Source organism: Cynara cardunculus (genome assembly GCF_001531365.2).
Source record: "Cynara cardunculus var. scolymus isolate 2C chromosome LG 13, CcrdV1, whole genome shotgun sequence".
NCBI classification, from domain to species: Eukaryota; Viridiplantae; Streptophyta; class Magnoliopsida; order Asterales; family Asteraceae; genus Cynara; species Cynara cardunculus.
In genome coordinates, this window is record NC_037540.1 from 26,085,304 (window position 1) to 26,105,245 (window position 19,942).

A 19,942-nucleotide genomic window follows, 5' to 3' on the forward strand; every position below is an offset into this window, starting at 1 on the left:
CTCACGAAAAACCATTGGTCTCACATGATCCCAAGTCTATATATATATATGGGAAGGGTTCAAACGAAAACTCCTGTGATTTGCGAAAACGTGAGAACAACTTATTAACCTCATATTGTGATAACAATAAAAATTAAAAGATTTTTTAAATTAAAAATGAAATTAAAAACAATTCAAAAAAAATTGAGAGGCAAAAGGGTAATATTGGAATTCGAAGTGATAAAATTTTAAAAACACGATCACACTAAACCCAATAATCTGGATAACATAATGGGCTATTACGGCTATCGCTTATTTCAACACTATTTGGTATGATTTGGGTGTGATATGGGTGTGATAATCATATGATTATCACACAATTATCACAAAGATTCCACTTGGCTAGGGTTATGTAAGTCCTCTTTTATGATCAATCTTCAAGTAATCTTCAAACATCCATCGCAGATTTAGATATGAACATTAAGAACTTGAAAGGAGATTGAGAGAGTTTGTCAAACTTGGTCAACTTTTCTATACGTATCTGATTTTTACAATGAAGCTCTTTTACACAAATTCACAAAGGACGAAACTATTTATAGGGTCAAACTAAAACCCACTTAGTCAAAGTCAAACTTCATAATGAAAGTCAAACACGATGACTTATACAATTATAGACAAAATTAACTTTCAAGACGAATACAATTTAACACTGAAATTCAGTCCTAACATTCTCCCCCTCTGTATTCAGACTTGAAAGAAATTACGCGCTTTGAATCTCGTATGAACTTTGTCTCTTTAAACACTTTATGACTTTTTCAAAAACTTCAAAAACAATCTTCACTTTGAAATCTTCAGACAATCTTTTGTTGATAAAATCTTCTAACATTCTCCCTCTCGAATGTAGAACAACAACGATCTTCTCTTACGAATTTGGTGTGATATGGATGTGATAATCATGTGATATCACTATCATAACAGCGCACTCGATTTGATCATGGTTTCAATCGGTTAGGGTTAGACAATCACACATTTATCACAACGATTACTCATGGTTTCGATAGGTTAGGATTAGACAATCACATATTTATCACAACGATTACGGGCAAAACCCACTAAACTATTTGGTATGATATGGGTGTGATAATCATGTGATATTACTATTGTAATTGCAAAGCTTACTTGTTCATGCGAAACGTCCCGTCGAACGATATGACATCACCGAATTCTTTGTAGTTAATTCTAGCCACTTCATCTGCCCAGAAAATTGTGCTAAACTCATGTTCATTGCACTTGTATTCGAAAAAATAACCGGGGACAATATCTCGTCTGTTCGATAGTTTATTTATCAACATCTTCGCATTCTTATTCCCAACACAGGCGACTGCATCCCTCTTAAAATTCTTAAAGTCAATCTCAGAACATTGAGTATGCTCAAATTCACCGTTCAATGTTGTCTGTATACGGTGAGCCCTTCTCTCACCGACTTTGTAACTCGAGCTATTCAATACAGTTTGAAATCTGTATACTTCATCTGTCTATTCTTCCTAGAGAAACGACGATTGTTAATATTGAATAACGCATGGTTATGTTTCTCAACAAACTCGTATATCTCGTAACAAGATCTATCCTTCGTCAAATGGATTTTTATACATGCATTGCATTCACAACGTTTAAGGTTCGTATTACGGTATCTCCTCTCGTCGGACCGAAGATCCATAGAATCAATGTACTTTTTATTTGGTATTCCCTCCCTACTACATCCAAACCATCTAGTTTGTATGTCGCCGTTCTTGTTTGTTTTTTTTTTTTTTGCATGAATACGAACATCAAACCCGGCATTGTCCGCGTACGTCTTGTACATCTTTTCCGCCTCATTTATAGATGCAAATTGTGTGTTGGTCTTTGGTTTAAGCGCGTCATCAACATTAGGGATAAAATACTTGCTTCCTTCTGAACTCTCTCCCATGTCCTAATCAATTTCGCGTTATGACGGTGTAAATTCTTCAAAACCTGATGGTAAAGTTGTAGTTAGTAAACCAAATGAACATTAAGATTACATAAATGCAGGAATCAACTACAACAACCATGTGGGTAAGTGAAACTGACAACAAAGGGATAATATATCTTCTTCGCCATCTCGAATAGAAATTGATTAATGCAATCTAGAAATACCAACTGTAAAGGGGAATGATATGCATATACGAACATATCTAATTATAAATATCATTAATTTATACAAAGACATTTTGATATGTACATGCAGCTTCTTGACATCAAAGTTTCCTCTCCCATCGACTTATCCAACATAAATGAGTATTTCATTATCACATAACATTGTATATATGAATCTCATTTCGATGAAATGGTTATCAACCTACATAGTTAGATAATATCATAGTACCTTCCATAATCTGAGGATGAACTAAGCAATAACAGAGAATCAAGCATTTGATAAATAATTAAAAAGCAAAACAACAACTTGATATCCAACCCAATTCTTAGCCAATGCAGCAAATTTTGTATCGAGACAATGTTTATAGAAGATATTTACTTTTACACATATAACTGCAGCTATGGTCAATCGACAGAGGAAGGTGACACCAACCGCAACCATTAAGTGCTTCATATATAAGGGGGCCACTTTACCATTTCTTATGAACCACTCATCAGGTCTAACAAGATAGAAAATAAATGCAGCATGTAAACCATATGAACAGCTTGTGTATATTCAAACCAAATCAAACCAAAAAGATATGCAATATGAGCATTATGTGAGCCATATGAGCAAATTGTGTATATTCAGGAGCAGACTCTGTTGAGAGATGCAACCAGTTTACAGCTGAAGACAATATGAACAGTTGTCGTCGTGAGGTCAATGACATAAGGAACTATCTGCCTTTCAAACCAAATTTAATAAATCTGAGGCCCAAGATAATAATTCATGTGTTGGTTGCTGGTATAAGCTATCTTTTTTGAATTTTCATTATATTGTAATCTTTCTGATGTTGTGTAGATGGAATGTGGTTCTTTGAGCTCAGCTAAATATGGGGCATGTTGTTTGTGCAAAACTTGAAAATGTTCTAAATTGGCTAGGACTACTTCATTATACTGTTCTTTGACAGTTCTCACTTATTTTGCAAAAAAGGTGTCTACAGCTAACCCTTTGAATTCTTGATTTGTCATTCCAGGATCATACAATAGTACAAAATGTTATAACACCTGCTAATGGATGGCTTGCCTAATATGTAGCTAATAGAGCATCTGTGATGACCTCTATTTGGATTAATGCAGATAATGTAAAATATTTTCGTGCCTTTGGAGATATCTTCACTGGGTAAGGTACTTTTCACTTTGTTTGAGGATATGCTTTGTTTTACAGAAAAGTTAATTAATTAGAACCATATGAACATATATTGATATATAGGAACCATTGTGTCTACTACGATCAAAACTTAAACATAATATCCAGTGATAAATACTTAAAAGGCAAACAACAACTTGATATCTAGACCAATTCTTAGCCAATGCAGAAAATATCGTATCGAGACAATGTTTATAGCAGATATTTACTGCTACACATATAACTGCAGCTATTGTCAAGCAACAGGGGAAGGTGACACCAACTTCAACCATTAAGTGCTTCATATATAAGGGGTCCACTAAACCATTTATTATGCACCACTCATCAGGACTAACAAGAGAGAAAGAAACGCATAATGTAAACCATATGTTTAGCTTGTGTATATTCAAACTACATCAAACAAAAAAGATTAGCAATATGAACAACATGTGAACCATATGAACATCTTGTGTATATTCAGGAGCCGACTCTGTTGTACGTACATAAACACCTACGAACCAAGGCATATAGGGTTGTTTGTTTTCATACGTGTTCACATGTCTTCATATGAACATCTAGTGACTTGAATATATATGAACACTTATGAATCACAGCATCTAAGGTTGTGTGATTTCATATGTCTTCATATGTATGTGTGTGTTCCTATGTCTTCATATGAACATCTAATGCACTGTGTGTTAACTTCATATACCTTCACCTGTAAACTGATTGAATCTCTCAACAGAGCCAACTCCTGAATATATAGAAGTTGTTCAAAGGGTCAACTGCAGACACCTTTTTTGCAAGATGTTACATCTATATATATATATATATATGAACACATCTATATATATGAACCATTGTCTCAAATACGAACAAAAATTGACATATATATGAACTTGGACTAAATAGCATTTAAGAACATAATATAAACATAATAAGAATAGTTGTTACACGAAAAAAAAATAAATAAAAAAACAGGTATGAACACAATATGAACAGCTTGTGAACAATAGTTTCTTCATTATGAACACATTCAGAAGCGAGCCAATGTTGAGATATGCAGCTAATGTACATATGAACACAATATGAACAGCTTGTGAATAATAGTTCCTTCATTATGAACAATGAGTTTATCCATAATAGCTTGAACGATACCGAAAACTTTACTACTAGATCTCTTCTACCAATCACAAATTCAAAAACATTATAGATAGAAAAATCAATATTATAAAAAAACAAGATCAATAATAAATTAACAAAAATTATAAATTCAATATTAGATGTCTCGATTCATGTCCCTACTAGAATATATATGAACACACCTGAACGTATATGAACATTAGTTGTAGTCTATAGCAGATTAAGCATCACAAGCAGCTGATGGAGCCGAATGATAATTAGAATTGGATTGCATAACACATTAAGTTGACGATAAACTCATTCCATTTGAACAAATGAATTGGGCTCGTAGTAATAATTAAAGAAAAAGCTACCAACACAATATGAACTATAAAAAACACAAAAACGTCATAATCAACATAAGTTCGATTAAAAATTCATATGAACACTTATTAACACACACATTTCATTAGATGCCTTGATTCATGTCCCTACTAGAACATATATGAACACAACTGAACGAATATGAACACTAGTTGCAGTCTATGGCAGGTCAAGCATCACAAGCAGGTGATGGAGCTGAATGGTTATCAAAATTGAATTGAGAAAAAAATTAAGTTGATGATGAACTCATTCCATTTGAACATATGAATTGGGCTCGTAGTAATAATTAAAGAAAAAGCTACCAACACAATATGAACTATAAAAAACACAAAAACGTCATAATCAACATAATTTCGATTAAAACGAATACAATAACATATTAATCCATTACCAATACAAACGCCTTGATTATTGTCTTCACTTCCGGAACTCGAAGTCCAATTGTCATCGTAAACCATTTTAACCTTCCCATTGTTGTCGAGTTGTTTTTCAATGGGTTTATCCATATTAGCTTGAACGATATCGAAAACTTTACTATTGGGTCTCCTTTAACAATCACATATTCAAGAACATTATAGATAGATAAATCAATATTATAGAAAAACAAGATCAATAGTAAATCAACAACAATTATGTGATTTTTTTGATTTTGTAACTCTCAATTAATGATATGAGAGTTACTTAGAAACTAAAATTACATATTTACCCTTGTCATTGAATTATGAGATGAATATGATCCTAGATAAAAGATGGATTTCATTGGTTGAGCTTGGTTAACAAAGTTAACACAATAATCTTGGTTAACATTTGAACCAAGCNATCTTGGTTAACATTTGAACCAAGCACTCTCTCTCTCTCTCTCTCTATATATATATATATATATATATATATATATAGAGAGAGAGAGAGAGAGAGAGCGGCCTAATCAAATGAGAACTATTTTGTTTGTGGTAACTATGAGATCCAACCTCAACCAATCATTTTAGATAATTGATGTTATTCTTTAATTAACTTACAATGGTATGATAGTAATTTAATAAATTACAACTCTGTCAAAACGTTTTCTTTTTAATTTTAGTAGTTATCCAATGCCAAATATAGTTTTCCTATTTTCTTAATTGCAGCCGCAATTATGGTTATCATTGTCTTCCATCTTCTTCCTATGATTTCTATCAGTTTCTTCAAATAGTCCTTCATGGATTCAAGAGTTTCATCAAGAAAGCTCTTGAATTACATGAGCCATTACCGAAATAGACTCCAATACAATTTCTTGAAGAATCTTTTCAAGTTTAGAAGGCTTGGTACTGTTAGAACCTCTTCCCATGAGTCACCCACTTGAGTGTTGGTTCTGGGCCTCGCCAGCAGTTCGGAAGGGAATAACGACATATTATTATCAAAATTGGCATCATTAGCTTGCACCACAACACCACCATCACCTACGAGCCTAAAGCGGATATGAACAGATCCATTAGTTCCCTCCCCACCATTCCAAATCTTTGAATTCTCGTAATTATCAGTTGAATTATGAACCATGGAGCAACTGGGTTTATGTGAAAATGGACTGGAACACAAAAACGACATTGAATCAGCCGTAGAGAAAGTGGTTGGTGTATTGTTACTATTTGTAGGCAAAGACTGTAAACTCCTATTGGGCTGTAAACTAACTGAAGGTGTGTCACAATTTATTTTTGCTATTTTATAAAGCTTATCACAGTGTATCAGGTAGTGTTGCTTTATGAACTGTATCACAATATGCATTTTGATTATTTTCCTTGTTTTATCAAGGGTATTACAATGTGCATTTTTGTTATTTTTCATTTCTTTACAAAGTGTATCACAATGTGCATCTTTTATCGTTCGTATGTATCTTTTTTTTACAGTGCTAGATATTTTTTTAGGTATCACAATGTGTATAGTGTGTATCATATGTTGATATGGTGTTCGTTGGAGAGAGAAGGTGTTTGACGTTGAGAGTTGAGAGGAGAGAAGGGAGGGGGGAGGAGAGAGGAGAAATCTAGAATGCCTAAATGCCCTTAATTAATATTTTAAGTTAAAATTATCAAAATTATTAATTTCCTAATTTAACCTTTGATTTGTGGTTGAGATTGGATCTCACGGTTACCACAAACTAATCACTTCTCCATTGAATGAGTCATTGTATATAGAGAGAGAGAGGAGCGTTCAAATGAAAACCCTCTCTATTTGTGTAAACCGTGTAAACCAATCTCAACCATCCATTTCTTGATCAATGGTCAAGATTTGTAGGCTTTATTTATGGAAATTAAAAAAAAATTCAGTTTATTTCATCAATAAGGGTAGAATGGTAAACAATCATTAACAATTGGTAACATCCTAATCGTAATCTTTCCGATTGAATCCCGTCTTCATCGCTTACATTCCCCCAAATCAGGCGAAKGTATCCTTTCTTCCCCATCGAATATAGTGTTTCCAAAATCATCGATCATCAGAATATTCAAGAAAAATGATCGGCAATAATGGAGGTATGTTATATTAATTCATTTCGTTTTCGATTTTTTAGAACCCTAACAGTGATTTTGGAGCTAATTGACGCCTGTAATCCCTTGCTCTTTCACAGGTCGAAGGCGTTTTAGCCATAGATTGAGGGAGATGCATAGTTTTTCAAAGTTTACTAACAACAAGGACAGACCAGTTGAGCTCGATGATGAAGGTATCGACATTGAGTTCGTTAACCAACAAATGAAGAAGAGGGGGAAGAAGAGAGTCGTGCATGATTCTACAGGTAACATATTTCTGTGTTTTGCGTCTTAAAGATGTAAGATTGTGTAATACATGATTTTCGGACATTAGTCAAGTGTATGCGAAGAAACCCATAGTTGTTTATTTCGTATTAATGTGAAGTCACTCTTGACAGTGATTGATATTTTTTATTTCATTATAATTTTGTGAAATTATGGGTGAATCTAGGGTTAAGTTTTCAGCAAATTGAAGTATCAATGAAAAAGGAATCATGCTTGATGAAGTTTAATGATATATACAATATTAAATATCATGCTTAATGAAACAGTTCACTGTGATAATGCAATATTATACAAATGTTCATTTGCTTATTCCAGTCTTATTGTCCATGTTAATGCAATTGCTTAATGAAGTTTAATGATGTTTATTAACTGTAAATGGTATGAATCTCATTGGTATACATTATGGAACACTACTCAAGATAATTAGAATATTTGATCAGTACCTCCTAGAATCTGATCTGAATATGTTTATCCTTATTTCAATCCTTTTTGGTTGAATATGGGATAAGTAGACTATTTGATCAGAAACTGCTTTTGGTTGAATATGGGATAATCTGGGATAACGTTTGATGAAATTTTTTCATCAATAGTTCATTTGCTTATTATACTCATGTACAAAATGAGTAATGAAACTGATTCATGCCAAAACTATATTTTAGATTTTATTTTTTCATACCCATTATTCAATTGTCAGCATTTGCATCCTACAAATTCATCAGACTTCTGTTTAACAGAAAGTTATTTGCATCTCAGTTTCATTTAGGAACCATCAACTATAATATTCATATAATACTCTAAAATTTCTTAAATAAACCTGCAGCCAAGTTTCTTAAAATGTCAAAGTTGAAACACAATTTCCAAACCAACATAACATATTTGGATGCAATTAGGCTACAAGATCAAGAAACTGATCTACTAAAACATTTTAAGTTTGTTAATACAACAGAACTATTATAAATCTCCTGCTGCTGCTGCTGATCAGCACCAGAGCCTTCTGCTATTCGCCACCCCTTGTTCTTCATCATCTCCATCATCAAACATCTGATTCGAGCTCGATGAACCCACCACATCGACTCTCATATCTTTGTCATCCAATGAACTTTGCGAATTAGATCCCGATCTTTGGTTCAAATGTGGCATTGCCTGCATAACTCCATYAACCAATCCAGAAGCAACTTTCTTTTTRACKGTCGGGCTAACAAGATTGCTTCTTGCAGCGAGTGTTCTCTTGTTGTTCGGAAGTGATGAGTATCTTTCTCTCAAAGAAACTGGGATTTCATTCAAGTTTCTTGTCAAAATCATACCTTCATTTCCTCCTTTTCTCCTTCTAATCCACTGAAGGAATCGCTGTATCCCTTTCTGCTTATTCTTTTTGGGGCTCTTGGATTCAGAGTTTGAGTTCGAACTCGAGTCAAGTTGACTCAGATCTGCGGAATGCATACTGAACACTGGAGTACCATAGGTAGTGGTGGAGGAAGTACTATCCATCCCAGTGTATAGAAACATTTCAGAATCAGAAAGTTTGAAAGAAGTTCTTGGACTACCACCACCACCAATGCTGCCCATTTTCAAATGGGAAGCAATCATTCTTCTTGCTGTGTAATCTTGACTACCGAAAGTTGCTCCGGCTGAGATCAGTTGTCTAGTCAGCAATTCTGATGAATCTGATCGTGGCCGTTGCTTAAGAAGATCAAGTTGAGCCATCTCATCGTTATCACAGATGTTCACATCAAGCGAACCCACGATCATAAGTAGCTCCACTAGATCACTGTGTAAGTTACCGTTAATGGCTAAATGTAGGGCAGTTCGTCCTCCATTATCTCTAGCGTTAATGGCTTCTTTAAGATTGAATGTTTTCGAGCACACCAGTTGCTTCATGAGAACAATCTGGCGGTCGAGCCTTCTRAAAGTTGGAGCCTGTAAACCTCTGATCGCCTTGTAAATGAAACAGTTTCACTGTGATCAACAACTGTTTCTGCTGTTTCATGGGGATTGCAGATTCAGGCCTTATTTCTCCTAATTTCAATCGTTTTTGGTTGATGACATTAAAACACAAGTATTTTACCAGTTCGTTGTGCATTGTTTGGCTCAATGTAGGTGCACAACATATGTGTTTTGAAGTCACATACACTAATTCATTGTATACATTCAGATGTTGCTGTTGTACAGGACCCAGAAGTTGGTAAGATCAAGAAACTGAAGATTACGATAAACAAGTCTTCATCGAGCCGTTCCAACACAGAAGATGCAGTTGGCAATACGAAAAAAACTGGGAAGAACATTGTTAATCCGCCCGTCCTAGGTACAGGCGAAATATATGTTTCATATATTGAATTTTTTCATAAAATATATTATTTGTACTAGTTAATGGATGTTTCATACAATCATGCAATTGTATATTAATAGAAATATAAAATATAGAGTGCAACAAGTTTAACAATATTATGCACCCTGTTCATATGAGGTTGACTATGCTATTCTATTGTTTTATGAAACTTTATACGTTTTACTTCAGTATACTAACATATTGTATATTTTCAGACAGTGATTTTGTGCACGAACCAAAACTTGCGGTGAAAAAAAATATTAACGTTTCTACATCAAAGAAGGCATCCTCGAGCCACGGTCGCACGGAACCCGTTCCCCCAAAGACACGACCGTCCAAAGTAGTAAAAACCACTACAGGACCTCAAGAGGCAAAAGGTAGATCAAATATTACATTTGCCTAAATTTTGGAAATATATTCAAATGATAATTAATATATGCAGGAGTTTTGGGTAAAAAAAATGTGGAGGGGGTCCAGTCGTTGACAGCATTCACAAAGAATCAGGAGAAGAGGGAATAATCCAGGACCTGCAGAAGGGGATCGAAGATGAACGGGCATTTGACACGAATGAAGTTCAATATCGGGTACTAAGAACTAGGACATCGCCCAGGACACTGCACGAAACAGTTCACACACTAAACGAATCACAACGTGCTGCCGTTACTAGTATGGGRTTGGGGAGCCTACTTGACATAAAAATAGACGGTGTCCCATCTCGTTTGGGTTTCTATGTTGTAGACAACCTAGACACTATGACCATGAGGCTTAATGTTCATCACGGTTCAATTCTGATTACAATAGCATCAATTCATGAATTACTAGGATTACCGACTGGGGGCATTGATATACTAAGTACACAACAAGACAAATCCGAGCCAAATCTTAATGGCATATTTAGGAAGCAATTTGATAAGAAGAAGATGAGACCAAAGGATGTTATGAAACTAATCAAAGATTCTGGAGATGCATCCGGTGCATTCCAAATCAACTTCTTGGTATTGTTCGTTAACTTGATGGTAGATTGTAACCGCATGGGGTGTTGCAATCTTAGTTTCCTTTCTTCAATCAAGGATTTGAAAATGATACCTGAGATAGACTGGTGCAAATTCATTTACGATATGTTGAAAACCAGTAAGGACAGTTGGAGCAGATCAAGTGATGTATGTTTCTACGCCGGGCCACTTACTTATTTGACTGTAAGTTTATCTAATTCATTTTTTCACATAAACTTCTTTTACCACGAATTATAAACCTCATTGACTTTACATTTTAATCAGTTACTATATGTGGAGTCAACAATATGGCCGGATGAAGTACTTGACCACACGAGGCCAGCAACAAGGGGATGGAGCTTCGACATGTTAAAAAAGCGTGAAGCTTGGGAAATAGCAAATGGAGGCCTAGGGTCGGCTCAATTGTTGGATGTGACAAGGGAGGTTGAAAGAGAGGTACTTAGATACCTTAATTGATTTATTTATAAACGTTTCGTAACGAGTAAGCGAATAAAATTTATATGGTATTAGTACATGTAATGAGTGCAAAATGCATGAAACTGTGTCAATTTTTTTGGCACTTGTAAAAACGGCAAAAAAATGTTTTCACTTGTTTCAAATGAAACTTCTACAACAGATTTATTATGAAACTTCTATGAAAGAGTTGTTATTAAACTTAGTTGGGTGCCTTATGAAACAGTTTCACTAAATATCAAGTTCACTAGCATTTGTACCTACTCGCTAATAGCAAATGAAACAGGTCCATTAAGACAAAATGATAGTGTATGTACCTACTGGTTACCTGCTGTATATTACATGAAAATGGTTCACTGCTTTATAATAAATGTAACAGGTTCACTGCTAGATATTACATGAAACATTTTCACTAGCATTTGTACATATTTTCTAGTATCAAATGAAACAGGTTCATTAMGACAAAATGATAGTGTTTCACTAGTATCAAATGAAAGATGTCCATTTGCTACATGAAACTTGTTCACTGCCGTACATTACATTCAGCATTTTCAGTGCTTTATGTTACATATAATATTACAATGACCATGGTTCATTACTATCACATGAAACTTCTTTCTCATAGTTATTATTACAATGTTTCACTACCGATTACAACCTGTTTCAATAACAATCCAACAATCTTTATGAATATGAACATGTTTGATGAACTAGTTTAAATCTTATTAATGAATTAACATTTTCTACGCCTTCCTACGATGACTAGGTGGAAATCAAGMTGATAAAAGACATGATATGTCATGTTCTTGATACAAGGCGTGATATTGAACAGTGTCTCATTGCTTGCAAGGCCAAGTATCAGGGGGATGAAGCTTTCAAAGCTCTTTCTGGTGATCTGAATGACATATTCAGATCCTCTACGCAGCTTGATTCAGGTCACACAGCAACTGATAATGTAGACCCTGCAGCTGTTGGTGAATCAATCGATATAGTTGTTAGTAAACGTACTGGCCATGAAACCCCGATTGATAATGAAATGCATCAGTCACCATTATCACAATATTGGCTCAGTCAAACGTTGCATAAGATATGTGATGAAACAGTCGAGAAATCACTATCTAGTAAAAAACAGAAGCAGTCATTAGATTTACGGCCTCCGTAGTTTGACCTGGGAATCAGCCCTACAAAGACAGTAGAACCGTCCACTGTCACAAAGCCAAGCTCAAAGGACAAAGGAAAAGGTGTATGCATCGTTGATGATGCAAAGTTGAAGAAATCAAACCGGTTCACCGGATGTCATCGGAGGAGTGTTCGCTTGGGCGATCACCTAAGATCACCTTTCGTTAGGCATGCTATAGACATGAAGGTGAGTGCAGAAGATAGACGCATACACGAGTGGGCGATTGCAGAAATTGGATCAACCTTGTAAGTATATTTTTTTACCTAATATTCACTGTCTTAAACTGTTACGAAATTGTATTAATAACACATTATCAATGACATATGTTTCGCCTAATATGCGTATGTCTTACGTTGCACATCCACAGCGACATTGTCTTCGAATTGGAGAATTCCACGACCATCCTGCGGKGGAATTTGGCAAGCCTAGCGTCCAAATGCATTGTTTACACAAATGTTATAGATGGATGGGCTGAATTGCTGAACATGGAGGAAATGTTCAGAAGCCGTGACTCACCGCGTCGTTTTTATTTCAATACGACTGTGTTGGTAAGTTTTATAAGATTAATCAAGTTATTTCAAATGAAAGAAAACATGATTTCATGAATGTTATCTGACTACGTGACTACCACACAGGGAGATCCGAAGCTACGGACTCAGCAGGCTGATTTTAATGTTCAGTATGACATTTTCAGCAATAACCTAGCTAAATCAGTTCGCTTCGACATGGAAGTTATTAAAATGCGAAATATGGATCTGGTATCCGCAGCATTTACTTTTTTCTTGCATTTAAAATTATGTAGACAATTTTTTCATCATGACCTTACGTAACCTTTAAACACACACAGGCATTCTTCCCTGTTATGGACTGTGGTCACTACTACTTGGTGGTGTTTAATTTCAAGAACCCATCAATCGTTGTAATAGACAACCGATTTTGGAAAGGATGTCAGATCGAAGATGATTTGGGTTTGTATGAACACGTTGTCGACTTATTAGTATGTACTCTAACTACACATTCACTCTCATACTTCAAATTTCTTCCCAAATTATATTTTACAATTGATTATTTATTTGTCCAGCATCTAGGGATGGCAACGGGGCCGGGGGCATCGGGGATTGCACTTCCCATCCCCGTCCCCGATCCCCATCCCCGTCCCCATCCCCGCTGGGGAATGTGATTACGTCCCCATCCCCACGGGGAATCGGGGATCCCCAACGGGGAATCGGGGATTTTTCCCCGGATGTGAAATTGCATTTCTTACTTGAATAAAGAGCATTATATTTATTGATTTGTAAATGTTTAAAGCTAGAAATTTCAATAAAACCAAGTTGAATTATCACGACAAGTTATCAACCATAAAGTTTAGCGCACTAATAAAAACMAACTTACTATCTTATCAATAGTAATGTTAGCCAAATACATCATAAAAAGTTCCAAAGTCTAGTAGTCTTTTCAAATTCCATATATATTTTAAATTAGGGAATTTGGGAAAATAAATTGAAAAGATCTTGTATATTGAAATTGGGAATCAGGGTAACATTTAATATATATATATATATTAATATATATATATATATATATTTCGGGGCCGGGGCCGGGGACCCGAAGGGTATTCCCATCCCCGCCCCCATCCCCGTTTTTAAATTTGGGGATTCCCCATCCCCGTCCCGGTCAACTCGGGGATTCCCCGGTCAAATCGGGTATGGGTATCGGATTCCCCATCGGGTGTGGGTTTTTTTGCCATCCCTACCAGCATCGGTTTATGATCAAGCACCTAAGAGCCGTAGGCCATCCGAGCTGGGAAGAAATGGATGAAACGGGTCATGACCGCTTGGAAATGAGTTGGCAAACTAAGGACAATTTCGAGGATGGAGGTGTGTTCTTGATGAGGCATATGGAAACTTGGATGGGAGAGGAAAGGTCATGGAAGACCGGGTTCACTATAGAAGGGCAGAATCAAAGAACCCAACTAACTGATCTAAGGAAGAAATACACGGCAAAGTTAGTACTCAGCAACTTCAGCAAAAGAAGGGAGTCAATCGTGAGAGAGGTTGATCAGTTTCATGCAATGGATCCCAGATAAAAAAAAAAGCAATAGAACAGGCAAAAGCAACAAAAAGATCTGCCATAGGCGTTATCGTTTAATCGTAGTTATCAATGGATTTACAGTTGGTTCACTAAGGATACTTTTTTTTTTTTGGGTTTTTTTGAGGTTAGCACATGAATTTTATTGTGTTTTTAGTAGTAAATTATGCGTTGTTCATTTTGGTTTGACTAAACTGATGTTGTGTTTACAAGTACTCAAAAATTTGCTACGCTTTGTAATGCTTAAAATTCTTTCCGTTAAACTCAATTGTCATTTTTTTGCATGTTCGTCGTACTCGTGTCATATCCCTTCATCATGCATCATATTTCAATTTACTCAACCTTCTACAATTCAGTATTACAATGGTACAATACTAAGTACAATACTAATGCAATACATAGATTTATGATGCAACAAGTTCATGAGAGCGATGAAACTGGTTCGTCAACTTGTTTCGTGGCCAACCACGTTTCAGGAACGTGTTTAAAATGTTTCAAATGAAACAGGTCCATTAAGTCCAAACGAAATTGTTTCACTTGTGCAACATCAAACTTATATTACATAGTACTTATTAAACTTCAATTGTATGCTTTTTCTTTTACAAATCCGCTTCTTAAAATAGGCATATTCTAAGTGTTACAATGAAACCTTTTTAATTACTTTGTTTGGTTTGCTTATTGAAAGTGTATTTCAAACTAATATGTTCACATCAACCGGTATGAAGAGATTCATCACAAAATATTAAGACCGGACACAATTCCAACGATAACTGTTACTAGGTAAGATAAAACAAATGAACCAAAGTCAAGGGAACTTCCCAAATCAACCTAATACAATTCGAACACATAAAACGTTAATTCGTACTATCGCCCTTCATCGGACAACTGCGGGAATCATGCCACCCCATTTTATCACAAGTTCTGCACAATCTTTTCGGTTTCTTTGCATTCATGGATACCCTCTCTGACATACCAACAAGACGTTTTCCGGTTCCACAACCTTTATTACGTACACCTGTTGGTGGTAGAACATCAACCGATTCAGGTTCGGTAACACATAATAGCTCTTGAATATCATTTCTCTTCTGCTCTGTACCTGTCAAAATTGGAACGTCCACCGAAATTTCATCACCCAAACGTTCCAATTGCTCCACAAACTCTGTCAACGCTCCCTTGTCATTACGTACACGTCCAATAATAAGATCAAACATTGATATAGCCTGGTAGATCAAAGCCTGTTTCTCAACATCCATTTCACCGTACCTAACCCGAGCCGGCATCAACTCAATAGGAACTAACTCTCGTCTCCAATGCGGCAAAATGTATTTCTCGGGAATAGATTGCACCTCAGAATTTAACATTACCTTAAACGCATGGCGACATAATATACCATTGCGAACAAAATGGTTGCAACTACAGTCAAAAGACTCATCCCTTACATCATGAACCACCTAGAGTATCATAAATAAAGGAAGATAAATTAGGGAAAATTAACAGGAAATGCGCTTCTAATCAATTAATGTGAATATGAAATGAAAGAATTGATCAACACCTTGTACGTAGCTTTAACCTCAGAATTCTTGTTCTTATGTGTAATAATGTATATCATCTTATCACTGACCTCTACTACTTCCACAACCCCGCAAAACCATACTGCCTTGTTCATTTCCTTTTGCACGTCAAAAAATATTGTTTTTGTGTAAACTTTCGCTGCTTGTGCACAAGATCATTCCAATACTTCGTATAAACATTAAAAAATGAATTAATACTTTCGGACCTGGAAGTGGTTCTCATAAGACCAGACATTGGATATTCCTTGAAATAGGCTGGAATCCAAGATTCTCTTATTGCATACATTTCTTCAAACCACGAGTGCCCTCGTAGGCCATACTCATCCATCAACGCATTCCATTTATCCTCAAAACTTTCATGACTTATGTGTACATTCCATACGAGTTTGTTGAACTTGCTTTTGAACGGGGTTCCATGGGCTAAATGATCACGAATCTTGACAATGAAACAAAGACACAATCAAAAAATAATCAAAGCCTTTTTTTCATATGACCAATTCAAAACCAAACTTTGCTGATGGAAAGCATAGTAAACAAACTTATGCATGCATAAGTTAGAATTCATCTGAATAGTTGAAAATCGACATACCTTTTCCTTCACTTTTTTGGTTATGTGCCACATACACAATCGATGAGTAGATTTTGAAAAAACTATAGGTATCGCTTGTTTCATTGCTGCACATTGATCGGTTATTACAAACTGTGGCTGAGAACCGTGCGCTTTCATAAACGCATTGAATACCCATGTGAAATTAACGACAGATTCATTTCTAATCAATGATGCACCAACGACAACAGACTTCTTGTGATTGTCAATTGCAACAAATGGAACAAAAATCATTGCATGCCTGTTACGATTGAAAAGCATGATATTAATGCATGATTTGCTCTAAAAAAATTTGATAACAAATATTTAAAATAACTTACTTGTTTGTCCGAAATGTAGCGTCGAATGATATGGTGTCTCCAAAATGTTTGTAATTCATTCTCGCTGTTTTATCTGCCCAAAATATTGCAATCAACTCCTTYTCATCACACTTATATTCAAAAAAATATTCAGGGCAATGTTCCCGCCGTTTGCTCATCTTGTTTATTAACATTTGTGCATCTTTGTTACCAGCGAAGAGCATAATGTCCCTTCTAAAGTTCATATGATCCCTAGCTGTCCCACCAGATGCTACTAAACCCCCGTTCATTGCCAATTGCATTCTGCGCGACCGAGTGATACCTACTTTAGTGCTGGGTGCGTGATAAACATTCCTGCGATCCTTGTAATCAAGTTGGCGTCTTGAACGGGTGAACATCTTCTCATCCGAACAACAAAGCATATGATTATGACCCTCTATGAAATGATAGACCTCGTACCGGCCACTCTCTTTCACATAGTGTACTTTAAGGCAAGCTTTACAACCGGTACGTTTGAAATTTGTATTACGCCTTTTCCTCTCTCCCGATGAAACTTCTAACGAATCAAATTCCTTTTTCGGTGGATTACCCTCCTTACTACAAACGAAATAACGGGTTTGCACTCCACCCAACGAGTTCAATTTTTAGGTTTCCAACCGGATATCAAACCCAGCAACATCGTCGTATTTCCTATACATATTTTCTACGGACTCAACCGATGAAAAGAAGTCACCAACCTTTGAACATATATTGTTATCAACTTTAGGGACCCATATCTTCGTGCCCCCTGGTGATTCCCCCATTTCTTGTGATAATGCATCTAACAAGTACAAGTAGATAATACAAGATAGTTACACTTATGAATCTTAACATGATTAATATGTTTCATTACCTCCTATTAGTTATCCGCAACATGCTCAAGTTTTTTAAATTCGTTTATGAAACTATTCATTACAATATTCTCATTACTAAATAGAGATATTATATTATGTCTACTTTTCAACTGTTTATAAATTATATTATGAAACTGTTACATCAGTATTTCATATTCTTATTACAATCATATTGTACATTAGTAATGAAACTGTTTCATGCCAAAACACAATTTGCATGTAGGTGGTGTATTTTGTATTTTAATGAAACAGTCTCACTATGGAAATGTCTAATTATGCAATTGTTTGTTTCCTTATTCCAGGCTTTTTTGTTCATTTTAATCCAATTGTTTCATGACACTTTATGCATACTACATGTAATTCGTATATTGAATGTTCACATCATTGTTTAAATGTGAAAATGTTTAATTATAAAACACATGTAACATTGCTCCTTACTAAGTTCTATAGATTTACTCAACAATATAAAATAACCTCGCAGATTAGTTTCATTTGAACGTAATCATTAACAAAAGGTGTCCATTACTTTGCTAAAAAACAAAACCATATTCTCAAATCCTACTAACTGATTTATACAAATACTCCAACAACGAAACGCATTCAAGGCAACAAAGACAGATGAACCTTATACAAACATTCATACTATGGAAGGTACATCGACTTAAAATTTATAATACAAATGACATACCATAGCACCCATCTTCATTCGCAACAGCATCACTGTATCTGTCATGAATTTCGTTCGAGCTAATACCTTCTCGCTGATCACTCATTGTCGTATAGTAACGTATTTCTCTGTGGCTTAAACGATATGAATAGATATACCATCATTCCTTTTAAATAAAATTAATTCATAGTATTTTGTAATCACGGAAACCATATCATGTAAATTATATTATTAATGAAACTGATTTACCTTGCAAAGTAATATACTATTTTAATGTTAATATATTTTAAAATAACATCCATCAATAAGTTATATCTAAATCATACATAAAACACAACATATTCAATAATGTTTAATGAATCATTTCAATAAAAAGTAAAATAAAAGTTTGACATTATATGAATGAAATGGTTTCATAATTTAATTGACAATCAAACGAAATTATTACCAATCATATTTCTTATTTTTTAATTTACTTGTACACGGATTCGTTACATTTAGATAATGTAATATTTTCATCGTATACTGATCTTATTAAATTTTTTGATTACACTAACTATTTTGATTGGCCTCATTTGATAATGAACTATATTCATTTTGCGATAATTCAACATGAAATTATTTTACAATGAGTGCAATTTCATATGAAACGGTTTCATTTGTATTTTACTTGCTTCAATAACCTTGTACCTGTAATTTCACTTACAATTCGATTTATTCGTTCACCTAATCCCCACAATCTTCAAGATTCATGGGCAGATTACAAACTTCTCACAATCTTTTAAATAATCATAACGAATCCGTCTCACCTACTTTTACCTTCATAAATAACAAAMTACATTATGCACTTTTTTTACATTGAAAATGAAAATGTTTCACCAACATGAACCTTGTTTATTACCCATTTTATAATGTAACATTTTCACATTGACACATTTTAATGCACATTAATTTCATGTACAATAACATATACTATGCACCCGTTTCATGCTACGTATAGTTCATGTAGAACAAAATCCATTATGCACCCATTTCATTATACGTATATTTCAAAACGAACAAAACCCATTATGCACCCGTTTCATGACCATTCTAACAACTGAACAGATCAACTTCAGCTACAATGCAACATTTAACTATTTTATATGAATCTATTCCATTATGCACCCATTTCATGATACGTATATTTCAAAAAGAACAAAACCCATTATGCACCCGTTTCATGACCATTCTAACAACT

At 34.9% G+C, this 19,942-nt stretch overlaps 2 protein-coding genes across 2 annotated transcripts; both read right to left on the reverse strand.

Moving 5' to 3' along the window:
• Positions 1–8,583: 8,583 nt before the first annotated feature.
• LOC112524932 lies at positions 8,584–9,483 on the reverse strand. Its single transcript, XM_025134875.1, has one exon. The coding sequence runs from the start codon at positions 9,481–9,483 to the stop codon at positions 8,584–8,586; it is 900 nt and encodes a 299-aa protein (XP_024990643.1).
• A 6,036-nt stretch (positions 9,484–15,519) lies between these two features.
• LOC112524933 (protein FAR1-RELATED SEQUENCE 5-like) lies at positions 15,520–18,808 on the reverse strand. Its single transcript, XM_025134876.1, has 7 exons — positions 18,724–18,808; positions 17,800–17,962; positions 17,164–17,739; positions 16,826–17,084; positions 16,435–16,672; positions 16,218–16,375; positions 15,520–16,116 (listed from the first exon to the last, which is right to left on the reverse strand). The coding sequence occupies exons 1-7, from the start codon at positions 18,806–18,808 to the stop codon at positions 15,520–15,522; spliced, it is 2,076 nt and encodes a 691-aa protein (XP_024990644.1).
• Between the last annotated feature and the right edge of the window lie 1,134 nt (positions 18,809–19,942).